The 18,191-nt window shown below is 40.7% G+C and overlaps 1 protein-coding gene and 1 long non-coding RNA gene across 3 annotated transcripts; one reads left to right on the top strand and one right to left on the bottom strand.

Moving 5' to 3' along the window:
• Window positions 1–24: 24 nt before the first annotated feature.
• LOC110359421 (uncharacterized) lies at window positions 25–18,049 on the bottom strand. Of its 2 annotated transcripts, none has more exons than XR_010468997.1 (3): window positions 17,908–18,049; window positions 16,476–16,572; window positions 25–1,040 (listed from the first exon to the last, which is right to left on the bottom strand). It is a non-coding gene; the product is annotated as an uncharacterized LOC110359421 (long non-coding RNA). The 2 variants fall into 2 exon arrangements; XR_010468996.1 differs by having other exon boundaries at window positions 17,520–17,993.
• On the top strand, window positions 8,033–12,086 carry CER1 (cerberus 1, DAN family BMP antagonist). The gene is made up of 2 exons (XM_005503307.3): window positions 8,033–8,780; window positions 10,129–12,086. Exons 1-2 carry the CDS (start codon window positions 8,253–8,255, stop codon window positions 10,420–10,422), a joined length of 822 nt encoding a protein of 273 aa, XP_005503364.2. The 5' UTR covers window positions 8,033–8,252; the 3' UTR covers window positions 10,423–12,086.
• Window positions 18,050–18,191: the final 142 nt, after the last annotated feature.

Below are 18,191 nucleotides of genomic sequence, written 5' to 3'. Positions count from 1 at the left end.
TGTTTCTTCTGCATGAATTTATTCCTGAATGAATACCACAAGGACAATCTTTTGCAACTAAACAATTTTTTTAAATCAAAAATGCTGTTTATTTTAAGAAGTTAAAGTTACAGATCTGTAAACAGATATACAAGTTGAAGAATGAATTAAAGAAAGACAGTCAGTCCACAAAATTGAACTTTATTATGATTCTTGATTTAAAGGAGAATCTGAAAAAAAGTCATTGTCCCTCAGTAACCTCAGTCATCTTCATGGAAGAGATGCAGATATCAGTTTTCCTCTCTTATTACCCTTTCAGAAGCTATGATGTTCGTAATATGGAGAACTCTGCTACTGTAATTCTGTTGCATAACTACTGTTCTCTACATCAGTACACAAGCAGCATAAGGTTAGAAGAACACAATAGGGCTTGTTCGTTTATTTTTATAGTGTTGAGATAATGTATTTTTTTCAGTCAGAAGTAATCCTAATGAATAGGAATCTGATATCTGAAATACTGGATATAAGCACATTAAACAAAATGATATTTTATTCACACAGATGAAATTTTCAGATAAGTCTAAATATATTTTTACTACGTATCTGTATCTTCTTCGTTGAATTATGCTACAAACATTTTCTTAGTGTTGTCAAACTCTTCAGTGACTCACCATGACTCTCTCAAATTATGCACAGCAATCTAAGAAAGTCTCTACCCAGACTTTTTCTCCCCTGGCTCACTGTCGCAGCAATCAAGCACATAACCAGCATAGCTCCTCAGACTGGAATTGGGTACACTCTCAATTAGGAAGCACATATGGCCAGTACCATTCAGAAGATGCTTGAGGTGGATGCCTGTGCAAAATCTACCAACCTGAAAACTGTAACAGAGAGAAAAACACCCATGGCATCACATGTACATAGCTACAGCCAAAAGAACATGGGCCAATACACATGAAAGGACACTTACCCTCACCCTGCTGGACACACATGCAAACATTTTCAAGTGTGAGCATCTAGATTTTGGCAGCAGTTTGAAACTTAAGACTGCAGTTCTCCGGCTAGCGCATGGAGAAAAGAAATGGAGAGACGTGAACAGGAAAGTATAAATGAGTGAAGAAAGAAACAATGCAGCAGAGGACTTGAAACTAAATAGAACATAGGGGAATTCAGTATGTACAGTATCTAAGGTCGAAGGTACAAAACTAAACCATTTCATTGTCTGTTCTTTCATATTGTACCTTCTGAAGAGCCTTTTGTTTTCATAATTATTACTTTGCCATGAGGTCTGTATGTAATTTGTTTCCCCAAAACCTGGTAAAGCAAAGACAGCAGATGGCTTTCTTTGGTAAGTACAATAATTGGAGAATAAACTGCATAGTGTTAATTTATTAGTTCTGAAGTCTTCATATGGGTTCTATAAAAGATATGGTTTGACTGAAACCAGGTTAATTTTCTTCATGCAGTTATATATATATATATTTTTTTTAGCTAGCACAGTCATTGTTTGGACTTAGTTTAAGAACAAGAAGACAACACCCTTGGACACAGTTAATGTTTTTAATTGTCATCTGGGACTCAAGGACTTTTTCTGAGCTCTCTGCTCACAGGTGTAAGGCAGCTAAAAGGGGGGGCGTAGATGAGGCAGACCTTGACTGACATCCTGACTGATCAATAGGAGTATTCCATCCTGTTAGCATCATGCTTCATATTTAAGGCGAGTCAGGATCTTCCGGCTAGTGATGGAGTGGGAGGGAGTCAGGATGGAGACTTGTTGCCGGGGGTTCTGTTCAGGGGTTTCTTTAGTTCAGCCTTTTGCCACTGGACCATTTTGCAGAGGCCTCTGGGCCTTTCTGGCTTTTTCTTTTTCCCTCTCTGGGATCAGCGGTTCAGGACCAGGTGCTGCTTCCTGGGACTGACTGCTCAGTGTGGACAGAATTTGTGAGGAATTGCATTAAGTATCTTTTATTTTATATTCTATTTCCATTTTATACATAATAGTAGTAGCAGTAGTAGTATACTAGTGTTATGCTATTAAACTGTGTTTATGTCAACAAACGAGTTTCTCCCTTCCCTTTCGATTCTCTCTCCTATTCAGGGGCGGGAGGGGGAGTATTAAGCAAGTGGCTATCATGGTTATATTGCTGCCTCAGGTTAAACCACAACAGGCTGCAATATATAAACCCCATTTAAATTATTAAATCATCAATCATGCTATGAGGAGACTATTTAGCTCAACAGAAGGCAAGTAATTCAAGCACTGCCTAAGAATTATTTTTAGGCATCAACTGGCAGTAACCAATTACTCAGTTTATGTCCATAATGACTGAACAAACTACAGCTCTGAAACATATAAATAATACCACTTTGCATTTGCATAGTGCTTGTCATCTATAGATGTGACAGTTTTAAAAGGGTGGCCAAATGCTCATGGTGATTATTTCCAGTGAAAACAGAATGTCTTGAACAAATCGCTACCATGAAGGCACATCAAAGCCTGCTTGAAAGATACCACTACATTTAGCCACAAAATTTAACAACCAAAATACAGTGAAAACATGTGATATTCTTAAATTAAAGGGAAATCAGGCAGGAAAACAAGTTTTTATAAAAGAGCATTGCTTTTTGTAGAAATCTGAGATTAGCTGTATTTTGAAGATAATGATAATGTGCCCAGTCCAATCTCTGTTGTCAATTAGTAGTCTATGTAGTTGGTGTCACCACAAACAGACTTACAAATACTATTTTTAACTTCAGAATGATTCTCCAAACTTGCTGTTGAAGCTAGGATGCTTTCCCATAATGCAAGCAGGCTCCTGGGGAAGAGGATAGATATCTTACCTGTGCACAGTTATAGAGGCACTGACCAAAACAGGTTTAGAACAAGCGTAAATATAGAACAAACTGTGCCCAGAGGTACCAGGTCCTGTTTCTTACCAATTTTGTCACTTGGAAAGCAGCCACAGCTTATTATCAGAAGGAATGAAGGAACAGTACCAGACTGGCCTGGCAGAACCAGAGTTGGCATGCTGCTTTTGGCTTTCAGCAGACCTTGGGTAAAACCATCCAAGAAAACCCAAGAAGTAGAACTGTCTTGACCTGGAGAAGAAGAGGGCTCTTTGGTTGTGGAGTGACTTGTGAAGAGACTTGCTGACAATGCTTTGCTTCAGACTTTTTTCCTACCCTTCTGTAAATAATATGTTGTGCTTTTACATCTGAAGCCTTCTAAGGCAAGCTTTTTTTCTTGCTGTATGTTACAGGATAAAACAGTGCATAGCGTGAATGGATCCTGATCTTCAGCATGTATTTTTCACAGCTGTTACACTGCAAATATAACAGCAGCTAACACTTACACACATATGCCAGCATTAAGGGTTTTATACATTCCTTGTTAATATTTGCACTGCACCAAAAACCCTGACTGGTTTAGTTTGGTCAGAAGTGTCTGTGCAGCTCAGTCATTCCAGTACTACCATTTGCTCAAATTTTATCTGTGCCTCAACAGAGACATACTTAAATCATTTGCCCATATTTGTTGCTTGCAACATGATTTATTCTTTGTGAAGAGCTGCAGAAAGAACCCACTGTAAACAGCGGTAATAACATTATTTTGCTCATATTCTTGCTACAAAGAAGAGAACCCTCCGGCAGAAACTAAGATGCTATCTGGGCACCAAACCATGCCTTGGCCACATCAGATAAGAAGGGCAGGGCAGAATATACTTTCAAACATACTCCCTTTTTTTTTTTTTTTCTACTTTTACGGCAGATTGGGGTAAAGTTTAACTGAGACTTAAAAGCCTTTTTTCTTTTACCTTGAGGCAGAGGTATTTTTTAAGCAGGCTTTGGAGAGAGGTAAATTGGGCCTTTCAGGAACTTAGATTTCAGTTCTGTAAACACACGTCAGTAATTTAATGCAATTTTGCTTATATGGATAGAGTTAAATACGGACCTTATAGGATCAAGACCACAGCTAGAACTTCTAAACAGAAAGAGCTGGTATACCACTGGTTTAGACTTAGAGACAAGGCATTTCCTGGCAAATAGCTGAAACAGATAAAAGCAAACAGAAAGAACACCTGTGCTATAATCCAGAAGGAATCATATTTAATTAGTATTAGTTAGCCTTCTATTTTTAAATTCTGAAGCAAAGAGCTGAAAAATACATTACTTCAGTCAAATCTTATGTTTGAAAGACATTGCTAAATCTTAAAATCATAGAATCATATAATCATTTAGGTTGCAAAGGTGCCAAAGGCTTTACTGACGTCTAGGTAGACAACAACCGCAGCCTTTCCCTCATCTATTAAGCAGGTCACCTTGTCATAGAAGATTAGGTTGGTCAGGCAGGACCTGCCTTTCATAAACCAATGCTGACTGGGCCTGATCACCTGGTTGTCCTGTACATTCCGTGTGATGTCACTCAGGATGATGTGCTCCACAACCTGCCCCACCACTGAGGTCACACTGACAGGTCTGTAGTTCCCTGGATCCTCCTTGTAGTCCTTTGTATAGTTGCGTGTCACATTTGCTAACCCCCAGTCAACTGGGACCTCCCTGGTTAGACAGGACTGATGATAGATGATGGAACGCGGCTTGATGAGCTCCCCCACCAGCTCCCTCAGAACACTTGGGTGGATCCCATCTGGCCTCACAGACGTATGTGTGTCTAAGTGGTGCAGCAGGTCACTAACCATTTCCCCTTGGATTATTTGGGCTTCATTCTGCTCCTTATCCATGTCTCCCAGCTAGGGGGCCGGATACCCAGGGTACAACTGGTCTTCCCATTAAAGACTAAGTCAAAGGTGGCATTAAGCACCTCAGCCTTTTCCACATTCTTTGTCACTATGTTCCCCCCTGCATGCAATAAAGGATGGAGATTGTCCCTAGCTCTCCTTTTGTTGCTCATGTATTTAAGAAAACATTTTATTGTCTTTTACAGCAGTAGCCAGATTAAATTCTAGTTGGGCTGTGGTCCTTTTAGTTTTCTCCCTGCACAGCCTCACAGCATTCCTGTAGTCCTCCTGAGTTGCCTGCCCCTTCTTCTAAAGGTCATAAACTCTTTTTTTCCTGAGTTTCACCAGAGCTCTCTGTTCAGTGAGGCGGGACTTCTTCCCCGCCGGCTTGTCTTTCAGTACATGGGGACAGCTGCTCCTACACATTTAAGATTTATTTCTTGAAGGTTGACCAGCCTTCCTGGACTTCTTTGTCTTTCAGGACTGCCTCCCAAGGGACTCTGCCACCAGCCTCCAAAACAGGCCGAAGTTTGCCCTCCAGAAATCCAAGGTAGCTGTTCTGCTACAACCCCCTTCCTTACTCCTCCAAGAACTGAAAACTCGATCATTTCATGATCGCTATGCCCAAGATGGCCTCCAAGCATCTCATGTCCCACAAGTCCTCCTCTGTTCACAAACAACAGGCCCAGTAGGCACCTTCCCTAGTTGTCTCACTGACCAGCTGTGTCAGGAAGCTTCCTAGACTGCTTCCTCTCTGCTGTGCTGTATTTCCAGCAGACATCTGGTAAGTTGAAATCCCCCAAGATAACAAGAGCTAGTGATCGTGAGAATTCTATCTCCCTGCAGAATATTTCATTTGCCTCTTCATCCTGGTTGGGTCATTTGTAACAGACCCCCATCAGGATATCTCCCCTGTTGGCCTTCCCCTTGATTCTTCCCCATAAACACTCAACTTGATCATCACCTTCACCAAGCTATAGACAGCAAACCATTCTCTCACATACAGGCTTACCTCATCACCTCTCCTTCCTTGCCTATGGCTTGTGAAGAGTCTATAGCTGTCCAATGCAGCACTCCAGTCATGAGGGTCATTCTACCATGTTTCTGTGATGGCAACTACATCATAGTTTTCCCACTACACAATGGCTTCCAGTGCCTCCTGTCTATTGCCCATGCTGGGTGAATTGGTACAGAGGCACTTAAGTTGGGTTGTTGATCCCACCACCATTTTTTGAGGAAAAGCTCTAATTCCTACATGATCATTCTCAGGCACTTCTGTGGGTTCTAACGCATCAATAGCCCTTATATATTTGCTGTTGCATGGCTCTCTATCCCCTACCTCCACTGAAATGGCAGACTGAAGGACCTCACTATCACACCACCCTTCAAACTTCATTGTGCCATCCTCTGACTAACCTCTAGCAAGACTGGTTTTATCCCTTTCCCCCTTCAAATGCAGTTTGAATGCGTCAAACCCTTCTGTGTCAATATAATACATAGGTCTGAGTACCAGCCCAGTCTTGTAACTCTCTGAGAAACTAAAATAAAGAGGAAAAGAAAAAAAGAGGGAAAACTCAAAATGTAATGTCCTTATGTTTGCTGAATAATTTTGAATGAGTAGTTCCAACATGCACCAGATACAAGGAATTTTAGTTCCAAAGGTCAGCTGCTTCATTTCAACTCATTAGCCAATAAAGACTGAATGTGAAGATTCAAATTGAACTTCTAGGCTACTTAAGTTACTGTCTACCATTGAATTTATTCTCTTGACTCATTGTTGCTCCACTCTAATGCTGTACATGGTAGTGTAAATATGACACAAGGATCTTTTGCAGGAACATCTCACAGCTGACCTTATTGCAGATGCCAGAATTTTCCATGATTTTACTCCTGATAATTGTGGGAGAATCTGCCCTTCCAGAGCATGCTTGAGACTTCAGGAAGGTACCAAATTCGTGGCAGAATTAAATTGCTCTTGGCTGAAATTACAGAGCAGAAAAGCTTATGCTTCATTGCTGTGCTTCTCTTAAGGAGCTCATCCCACTGAGGTCACAGCACAAACACAGTCTAGTGTTGGTGTGTGAACCCCATTCTTGCTGGACCTCCATGCACTTCTGCTTCAGGATGGACCTCAAGATTAGAACAAATGTTAACTGAAGTGAATAATGCAGTAAGGAAAAGCTTGAGATCTCCACTAACTTTGTGCTAAAGTTTTAAGTCAGTGCCTCATAACAATGTTACTAGGCAATTATTTTACTTCAGTTATCAGGCAATAAACTAATTCCCCAGAAATGAAAGTCAAAAAAATTCCATACATCGAGTACAGATCACCAGAGTTTTCAAGACTAATGAACGGATTAGCTACAACATTAGGAGTCTATTGGTAGGCTCTTTCTGGTAGAAACAGGAGCGTGTAGAGATGAGAGTAACTAAATGGCGAATTATCTGAAGCAGAATTTGCTTTTACTATTTTCAGATTAGGAACAATATTTGTGATATTTATCAAAAATACCTCTTCCTTCTCCCAAATCTTTCCTCTGTGTGATGTTTTAACACATTTTATTTTCATTACATATTGCATAGCATGGTAATACGGTAAAAGACACCTTCATTTTAGGGTCTAGTATGCTCTAGAAATTTCTGTTGAGTCATCGATATCTAGAATCATAAAATATCTCAGTTCTAACATGTTTTGCGTAAATCCTTATTCTGTTTACCGGCTTTACAGGAAGCCTGCAGCGGGTTTGGTGCCTGAACAGGATGTAGCAGTTAGTTAGTCTTCCACAATCTGGGTTGCAGAATTTCTTCACCCTTTGACCTTTTATTCTGGGCTAGTGATATGTCTGCACTCCAGCAGCTGCAAACTGCTGTGAAGGAGGTGAAGCAAGGGCTAGTGCTCTCTGCCAGATTCCTCCGGGTGTGTGAGCACCAGTCTGCCACTTTCCAGTTGTGCTGCTGAAGGTCTTGGGTCATATCCCTAATGTGAAAGACCAAAATTAGACTCAACTTTTGAAAACATGGGCTGATCTGATGTCTTCAGATCCAGCTTCACGTTCTAGCAAACTTTAATCAGCATGCCTTTTCCTGTTGTGATGAAATAACATTCCCTGTTTTGACAGTCTCTGGCTTTGTGGAATGGGAAGTCAAAATAAACAATGAAGACCACAATGGCCATGCTAATACACAACCTCAAATGTTTCCTTAATTCCTAGGCCTAAGCTAGACAGTTTATCCAAACATTTCCTCCTGTTCAATACTTCTGTCCCACGCACCATCCTGGCTTACTAGATTTTAGATAGGAACTTCTAATACACATAACCCAGATTGAAAGCAGAGTTTCGTTAGCACAAACTCCCCTATCATAATTGTAATCTAAAGTAACTGAATGCAATTAGCCACACCAGGGTCTCCCCTGAGCCCTCCCCTCCTCTGAAGACTGACAGCAGCCATAAGCCGACACCTAGCTCTTTTATAAAGCTAGCACACTACGTTCACTGCAAGAGCAGCAGGTCTCACAGGGTTGCACTTTACAAGATCATGTCACTGCTGCTCCTTCAGCTGTTAGTTCTCTCATGTCTTGTAGCCACAGAGCCACAGCGAGATTCAGCACAAAGGAAAAGCAGAGGGCCATTTCAGCACTTTTTTTATCTGGACAAAAATCTGCTTGAAAGTCAGAGTTTTCGTGAGCTCGTAGGTGAAAACCCAGTAGGTGTTGAGGAAACCCTGGGAGAACCAAGCTTTTTTGTAGCAATTCCACAGACAGCATCTGAAAGTGAGAAACCAGAGGAGAAAAAAACATCCAGATTCATCTTTCCCAACGCAGAACTCCACGCAGACCAAGACCTGAGAACCTGGGCAGCACCTAGAGAGATGTCTCCCGTGGAAAACCTCTCTCCATCCCACTATTCCAGCAAGAAGAAGGCTGCAACTCCCTATAGAAAAGATGCCAAGAAATTCTGGGACCACTTCATGTTAAAGAAAAATTCAGCATCTGAAGAGGTTGTCCTGCCAATCAAGACAAATGAAATGCACCAAGAAAACTGCAGAACCCTGCCTTTTTCACAGGTAAGAACAGGGATTCAAGATCATTAAATGCATTCTTTCCTCTGCCTCTTGTAACGAGAAACAAAATACACACAGTTTGTTTGCTAAGTCACAGGGTCACCTCTGAATGCTCACAGGCAATAAGCAGCTGAAAACCACCACTGAAATGGCTGAAAAAGCTTTAGTCCAAAGAGGCAAAGTGCTAAATTTCAGCACTGGAAAGCCACATATTCAATTTTCAGAGTTCTTATTGTTTTCATGCAAAGATGTTCTGACCTAGCCTGAGCAAGCAGGGCAGTGGTAGTTTTCTATTCAATGAATATACATCTCAAAAGTTCATATACATCTATTACCTATATATATGTAAATACATATACACATAGGTGTATATACAAAGAGTCCCAGGGCACGTATTTGCAGAAGTGGGCTGTTTTCCTACAGCTAAGCAAGGATTCCATTCTGCTGCATTAATTCTGTGCTAAGAATGATGGAGAACTGGTAAATTGCCCCATGCACAGATTAAGCCATTTCATCATGTTGTAACATCAAGACAAGTAAATACTATAGATGAAAGTTCTGTATTCCTCATAAAGCCACATCTATTCTCAGTGTTTCTGTAATCACAGTCCATCAAGGACCATGTTTTCCCACATTCCTCACTAAATTTCACTGGCAGACAGATGTACATACAGATGTGGCCTAGAAACTTCTACCATTTTACTTTTTGTGCCATGTAACATGGAAAACTTTCTCCAGGATAGCTGCAGTTACGCCAATATAAAAGTGCTAAATTCAGTCTAGCATTTGCTGGCATGGGAGCTGACATAGGCTCTCCTGATACAAGGAACTGTTATTCTTACAAACCCAAGAGATTACAGAACTTCCATTGCACTTTCAAGATTTAATTAAAAAAAACCTGCTGAAGAACATTATGCCTCTGCCACATGGAAACAAATCTTAAAGATTACAGTTGAGTCTAGCTTGTGGTTTATATACAAGAACATTGGGCCAAAAAGATATTTAAGACTTGCTAAGTGAGAAAGACTGCTAAACCATGTCAGAAATGTAGAACTCAAAGGTATCCCAAACCCACATATTGGATTTTTACCTATCAGCTCACAAAGGGCCTGACTGAACCAGATTTTGCTTTTGTTGTTCAATCTCAGAATTGCCCATAGGAGCATTTAAGTTTCCTTTTTAAAGTTCTTATGTTTTACTGCTTGCTCGACATAAAATATAAACATGTTTAAAGTAAATGTTCTAAGAAGAAAAAATACAGTATTTTGTATGGTTTTTTTGCCTTCATGCCTTCTAGCAAAGTCCATGGACCATTCATGTATGGAGAACTTCAAGCTGTTTTCTGTTTCAGGGCATTACTCATGAGACCTGTGAGAAGGTGATGGTACAGAATAATCTGTGTTTTGGAAAATGTAGTTCCTTTCATGTTCCTGGTCCAGAAGATCGTCTTTATACCTTTTGTTCTCATTGCTTGCCCAGCAAGTTCTCCATGAAGCGCCTGGATCTCAACTGCACCAGTTCTGTCCCAGTGGTCAAGGAAGTCATGATTGTAGAAGAGTGTAAATGTGAGATTCAGAAAATTAAAGACCCTGCAACTGGATCGCTACTGTCAGACTTGCATGCAAATTTACATGAGCACAATTAACCTGTGCAATGTACTTCCTAAAAAACGTAAAGAACTAAAGTTTTCCTCGCACTGGTACACAAAAATATTAAAGATACAGACTTTCTACTTGAACTGCTTCTCTTCATCAACAAAAAAATAACCTAAAATGTAACAGATGTTTTCTTGCAGCTGTTAAGGGAACGAAGATGAGGTTATTTGGCTTATTCGTAGAGTTCTTACTTTAACAAGGGAAACCTTTAAAAACATTTCCACCCTTCTTATTGCTGTTTATAAGATGCTAGAAAACCACATCTGAGGAAATAGAATGAATTATCTGTGCAAAACCCTAATGTATTGACCAGTTTACACTGCCAATATAGCTCCATTGGCAACACCGATGAGGCTTTAGTCTCTTCCTTGCAAAAGCAGGTCTACTTTTACATCAAGCTAGTGGCTGAAGAGTATAAAATATAAATTGACATAAGACAGATAGAGAGCTGTAACTAGTTAAGGTCATTCTGATTGCTCCCAGCTGGAGTGTAGTTCCCAGTGAAAACTAATATGCCTCACTCACTTAGTGTTTGTAAGTGGTATTTTGCCATAGAAACCACTTACTCTCTTACATAGCTGCATTTGCTCTGCACAGTTTTTTTACTGAAAGTGTCACATAATAGGAGAAAAAAATATTAAAAATGGTATACTCCCTCAGAAAACATAATAAATGAATGTATTGTTATTATTATTATTTAGATTCATTGTGAAAAGACAATGCACATTTTCCAATCTGATGAATTTTAACCTTGTCAGTGACGCCAAGATAAAGTTCAAGTAATGTTGACAACAGCTAAACTAAAGCAGAGAAGGCATTTGTGTGATAGAAAATCTGCAGGACGCTATCAGTATCCCAATACCTATATAGCTTTACAGAAACAGCCAAGAAAACTCTTTGTCAGGAAAGGTCTGAGTCTAGTGCTAGCCAACACAGCACCAGTGGCTGTTAGCCGAACTCCTGGCTTCTCTGCTCTCTCCAGCTTCTTCTCCCTATATTTGTCTTGCAGGCCTGGCACATCAGGCAGTGATCAGCCTCCAGCAACTAGATTTCAGCCTATTTCTAATTGAGCTCCTTAAGTCCTCTGGATATCTGCTCCACTGCTATTGCCAAACTCTCAGCCCTGAGCCCCTGTTGTTAAACTATCCACAGCTCTTTTTCCGGGGGTACTAGAAAAATCAGTATTCATATATCCGGTCAATTCAAGAGTTGGGCAAATGATTCCTTGTAGCTGAACTGCACTGTGATCTGAAGTGTCTTAATATCCTGCCAAAAAATATGTGCAGCATGGCTTTGGATTGCAAGGCCCTTATTTAATATCTACTGAAAATTGCATCCAAATAATATTCTGATACTGGATCTGAACTGCTGCAATAGCTGTTTACTTTTGCAGGTCAGTTGCTGTGAGTGAACTGAAGATTAGTATATAGTTATCCTTCATTATATATAAACCTGGTTTTAATTAATAAAAATTGTATAATAAAACTGAACAAAGCCTTCTCTCTATCCTTTTACACTAAGTATGGATATGCAAACTGTGTATGGCTGTTTTTACGTTATGGCATTATATATGATGTTATTGCAAGTAACAAACTGTCAAGGTCGTATCATCCCTGTATTGAATGCAATAAAGGAAATACTTATTTTGACTTAATATTGATTCTAGCTTTATAATGCTGATTGGTTGTCTCAGGGTGCTAGTGAAAGGAGCTAGCATCTAGATTCAGAAATTTACCTTCACATGTTGGGCTGCATTGAGCATGAATGGGATCAGGTTATGACCAAAGAAACAAGCTCTTCTAATGGGCAAACTAGCACCAGCTAGCAAACATATAGTTTCAGAGAATAAAGTAATTCTTTACAGCTCGTGCTTTTTTTCAGTACAGATTCCTCCTCTCTGGGCATGTCCAACTGCACAGTCAGCCCTAACAACTGATGCTTTGTTAAATCAAGCTGTATTCAAGTGGAAAAGCTAAGAAACAACTCCCTGCTTTACCATAAAGATCAAACCTCAGCACTTTATCAAGCCTTTGTGAGCTATTGTGATTATTAGTGTTAATTTTTAATCAAGCCTAAAGAAGAGAAGCACACAAGGCATCAAATGTCCCAACTTTTTCCTCTCTATTCCCAACTGTATTTTTATATCTGAAACTGCTAAATCTTCTGAGGCTTCCAACCACTGCTGTTTTAAACCTGTGTGAGTATATAACAGTATTTATCCCAGTTTTCTTTTTTTCTTAAATGTAAGTATGTTTTAGGTTTGATAGTTGCAGACAACCACTTAAAGGTAGGACCTACACACACTCCCAGTAAGATCTCAAGTCAATTGAAAAGCAAAATCTTCCAGTCTCATAAATTGGACATTGCTGATTGCTAAACTGTGACTTTTGCAGATAAAGATGGCAGAACTGAAGCTATATTGTGGACTGTATTCAGCCTAATTTTTAAAGCTCCTTCTGTGTACAGAAGCATAATGGCAGTCAGAGAAAGCTATTCATGTAAGGACTTTACAGGACCACATTCTTAGTGTGAATTTGCACAGCTTAAAAGTAGGTGAAAAGAGGTAATGACAGCTGTAGTAATTGCTAATTAGATTAGTGCTGTAGTTTTTTTTGATGAATGTTTAATTAACCCAGCAATGACTGGTTGCATGTAATTAGCACAGTATTCTGCAAAATCAAGAATATGTTAATTGGATCAGATTTCTCAGCCTTTAAAAATTCCATATTAGGAATAAGTTGTGACCAGGGACTAACAGGATTTTGTTTTCTCAGCACAACTGTGATGGCCTCTACTAGTACAATAATGTGGGTCAGAAAGGTGACGGGTGTGATCCATATCACTGTATGGATCCTTCTAGCAGCAATGACATTATAGCAGCAAATCTACATGACTTTAATTTAGTCGTGTCCATTCAGAGATTGCATGACTTGTGTAATGAAGTCTTCGGCAATATAACTATGCTTACAATAGAAGTGCTGTTAATGTGATCTCTTCTATTTCAGAGCATTCCTGTGCAAACCTATCTTACAGAACAAGAGTAAGTCATGGTTGCAGAGCTGTCTGAAAATTCAGCTCAATCCCAAGTTGGGTTTGTACACTGCCATTTTATTTGACCTACTGCCTCTTGTGCTTTACCTGGAAAATAATTGAGGAGAAGTGTTCTTTATTCTATTGCTTAAGTGAAACAAATCTTCAGTACAGGCTATTCTCTTAAATGAGCATTTTATGCAGCTGGCTTTAATGCATGTAAATACATCAAATATTAAAGGGTAGCTCTTATCAAATTCTGTGCAACCATACATTTCAGAGAACAGTCTCTGAAGTTACACTTGGCACTTTATGCTGCGCTAGGTACTCTGTTCATCATTTACGGAATATTTACAGTTAACCTCATGGCTGTCAGCTAACAAGCTTTAGCATGTTTTACTGACCTGTGGCAAAAATCTCTTGTGGTATTTTCTCCTAAATGCACTAGCTCCTTGCTGCAATAGCAAGATGACAAGATTTCTTACTTAGGGAGAAGCCCCCTGCCAGTGTGTATAGCTGCACAATGACATCATGGCTGGGACCATGTACTATGCAGGACAGTGCATGTGAAGAGGCTGGGGTAGAGGCTACTTTAGGTCCTCCATCAGGCAGCTTGGCAGTAGAAACAGGAAACTTTGATAGTGAATGATAAATATTTGGCATTTGCTGTTTTGCTAAACCTAGTGCCATGAATATCTGGTATGCAGCCACCAGTTTCAGTTCCCCTGAAATCTCTCCCTGACAGCTGTGCACACTCCCTCCGCTCAGATGAGAAAGAATGGGGATGAGAAGACTCTGCAGCTGGCTTGCTAAAATAATATTGGTAAAAATGTCAATTGCCCGCACTGAGAGTAAAATAATCATTTTTGCAGTGCCTTGTGCTCCCTGGCACCAGCAAAATGCATTTCAACCTGAAAAACAAAAAATGGGCCAAAAGCTAAAATGAGTAATAACATTAAAAGTCAAAGACAGCCTTACATTTCTCTAAGGTCTTTTCTGAGGCATCTTCATTTTGCTGTTTTAGGGTCTTGCTATTACCAGCCAGTTAGTTTGATACTCTGCTGGTGGCTGCAGCTTGAAGTCAGGGTGTTCAGACAGAACAGGCATGTACCTCAACTGCCTTTCTGAACAAGGCAGTATCTCAGCTTAACCCTCCGCTGAAGCTGGTTCAAACTCACCTCACACTGCAACAGATGTGGAAGCATTTCAGCAGCCTTGTTGCCCTGCCTGGCTTTACAACAGCAGCTCCTGGAGGGTGAGAGGTGTTAGGAGAGCTCATGGTAGGACATCTGCAGCTGGATATAATCTCAGCTGAGCTCCTCACACCACTGAAATGCCTTGGATGAAAATTAATTTTCTAATTTAAACTACTGCCTGGTCTAGCTTAGATCTCATGAAACCTATCTGGGCTGGATGATCAGTAGATTTCACCATACCTACTACTGAGGCAGACAGATCAGAAAGCACACCTTGCCTTTGATTTTTCTGGCAACTAGGTCAGAGAGAAAGTGTTGCCTGAGAGACATTTTTCCTTTAATATCTATTGCCTTATGCTTAGTATGAGACATTGTGACTCACAAAACTACTGGGCCAGGACAGGATTTGTTTCAGCACAGCATGACATTAACACCGACCTCTGTCTACATGAGATGGATCTTCAAGACACAAAGAATTTTGCTCCTATTCTAGAGTGCACAAGTGTCTCTTATGTACACCAGCAATGTTTACAAGGAAGTGAGCAATACAACTGTGCTGCAGAAAAGAAGTGGCAGTAAGAAACTGTGGAGTTTAGAAGGACCCAGGACAGTGGGTACTGCTGAAAAGGCTGATCCATCAACTCAGGAGATATCTGTGCACAGACAGCACCCCTTCTGCACATCAATCAAGAGGAACAATTGGGCTCAAAATGAACCCTGGAAAACAGTCTCATGAAGTAAGGGGCTTGTAAACAGTAAAAATCAGGGGAGATACAGTGCATACCTCTCTTTTGCATGTGCTCTCCATAACAGAGCATCAGCTGTTACTGCACATGGCTTGATTTTAGCATGCTGATTTAATATTTACAGAGTGCCAATAAAATTTATATGATGACAGCTGGTGGCTCCTGTGGTAATTTATAAACACCACCACCAACACAACACAGGCATCAGAAACTCCAAGAGGAATTCTATGCTATTGTGCAATACTCAGCATCGAAGAATGTGGATATTCTAATTTTGCAGACTTTTAATAATCTTTGTGTAATACATCCATGCTGGACAATATGTAAAGTCTATATTATGCAAAGTTAATATTTCCCCTAGGTATGTTTTTTTTTTCCTTGAGAATAGAGTTTACCACAAAGACTGATTATCTAATTGGATTGACACTTTGGCAAAAGTGTCAGGTGATTTCTATAGTCTGAGCCTTTGTAAGTTCAGTTGGGAAGACCAGCACATGATTGCCTATTTTTCTTCTTGCACTGTGCTTCCCCAAAAGAAATACTAACAAATGGAAACTGCTGTGCCGATGATTGAGCTGGAATAGACTACTGTCCTTGTTCCACAACCTGTGTTTACTCTGCACATCCATGAGTAGAAAAGAGTAAAATATAATCTGACAAGATTACAGACCTAATGACCGGCTATTATCAGGGCACAACTACAGAAATACAAATACCTGGTATTTGACTAGAAGACATCATCATTGACAGATTCTTTTTCATTCTACAAGAAACCTTCATTGATCATACTGTCCCTCTTAGTTTATATTTCCATTTTATTTCCCAAATATTTGGTTTCCTTTCCACTCCTTGTGTTTGTTTGTTTGTTTTTCATTTACATTACTTCTTCAAATCTGTGGAAAGTTTTCACAAACCGCTTATTATGTCTTTTACATATAGATATAAATTAAGATGTGAAACTTGACATGGAATAGAGGCAGAGGCTGTTTTTTATTACAACAACCTTTCCAGTGATTCTTTTCCCCATGTTTTTAATAGTACAATTAATATGTGTATTATTTTCAGTGTTACCTGTTCCTAGGGACATACATAAGTTGCTCTCGAGGCAGTGCTGTTTTCTGGTTTACCTGGAACATGCTTCATTCTCTTTCCAGACAATGTCCAGTTCCTGCTAAGAATATGTATTTTTAGGTCAGAGCAACTTTATCTGGAAACATTAACAATTACCCAGCATAAAAGAAGACTGTGGACATTGAAAAATAAAATCAGGATAAGGTCCAAAAGTTGCAACAAAAGCCTGAAATCCACCTAAACACTAAACTGACATTTTGGATACTCTCCTTTCAAAATAATCATGTTATAAATAAGTTTTAGGAAGAATGTTATCAGTAATAAGGAAGAATTTTCTGTATTGGTGGTAATCACCATATTACCCTTCATCCAGTTCGTTCATCATTGTGTAGGAAAAATGCTTCAGAGCAGGGGCCCATCAATTTACAGTGGGAACCATGCCACTCAGACAGATGGAGATACCTTTAGGTAGCCAAAAGATCATGTATGTACATCAGCCATGGGTGCTCAAGGCATGATTCCCAGCTGGGAACACGAAAATGCTGTCCATTACAAGCTGTTTGTGGCTCTTAGCCACTGCTAATCCCCCACGGGTCAGAATTCTCTTTTAAAAACAAAGATCGAATTCTGTGGCCTTATGAGGCCCCTCCGTGGTGCACAGCAGGGGACCTGAGCATCATGAAAATTTTGCAACTGGCCCATGCCAGAGGGAGGAGAGGGTAGGATGCAAAGTATAGAATTACAAGAGTTATTATTTATTGATACACATGAGGTGTCCCATTCCAACCGGGGCACACTGAATGCAATTTTACACATGGTTCTCAAACCTTTGAAGTGCTCAGATACAGGATGATTTGACTGCTCACTACTTAACACACACGTATTACTGTTTTGAAAAGCAAGTATAATACTATGGTGCCACCATTCATCTGGTTTTTTGATCTAGGTGTCCCTGGGGTTGGTACTGCTACATTTACTATCTATAATGCCAGATAATGGGAGGGTTTCGCAGAGTTGTTGGAGGGGCTGAGATGCTAGCGTTACCTTAGTAGTCTAGGAGTATCCCTTCTTCTTTGTGGATGACTTTAAGATTCCAAGAACATGACTGTTTCTTTAAGGTGGGGACCGTCCTCCTTGCAGTGAGCTGGGGCCCTTTAGATATGCTGACTTAGCCATGACTATGCAGTATACGAAGTAAAACACACTCCTCTTATGAAATATATGATTTCAGACTATTAAGATACTTTATACAATTTCATACTATAAAGACTAATTGGTACAACAGTTGGGGAATGAGATTCTCCTAACAGGGGCCCAGAGACTGAGGCAGAGACCCGGTCTGCAGTGCTGGTCAGGAGCTGCCAAGGGACACCGGAGGGATGGAGGGGAGGCAAGGGCTCGTCTTGACTAACGCCCGGGCTCGGGAACGGACCTGCGCCAGCGAACTCCAGAACCGGGGAACCGCGGCCCCAGGCTGAGCCAGCGCGGGCAGCGGCACCGCCGGGGGGCAGGCGGGACCGCCCTGCAGCGTGGCTCCCGCCGCTGGCGCAGGGAGGGCGGGGTGCAGAAACCAGTCACACCGCTCCGGCCGGTGAGCCTCACGGTGCGGGGTAACACCCCCGGCTGCCAGGCGGAGCCCCCGGCTCAGCCGCGACGGGAACGCGCTGGGGAACCGGTCCCCCGCCCCGGGCCCGCCAGATCCACCACCGCGCCCCC

The sequence above is a fragment of the Columba livia genome, chromosome Z (genome assembly GCF_036013475.1).
Source record: "Columba livia isolate bColLiv1 breed racing homer chromosome Z, bColLiv1.pat.W.v2, whole genome shotgun sequence".
Classification (NCBI taxonomy): domain Eukaryota; kingdom Metazoa; phylum Chordata; class Aves; order Columbiformes; family Columbidae; genus Columba; species Columba livia.
The sequence above is the reverse complement of the archived record's forward strand: the minus strand, read 5'-3'. Positions and strand labels throughout refer to the sequence as shown.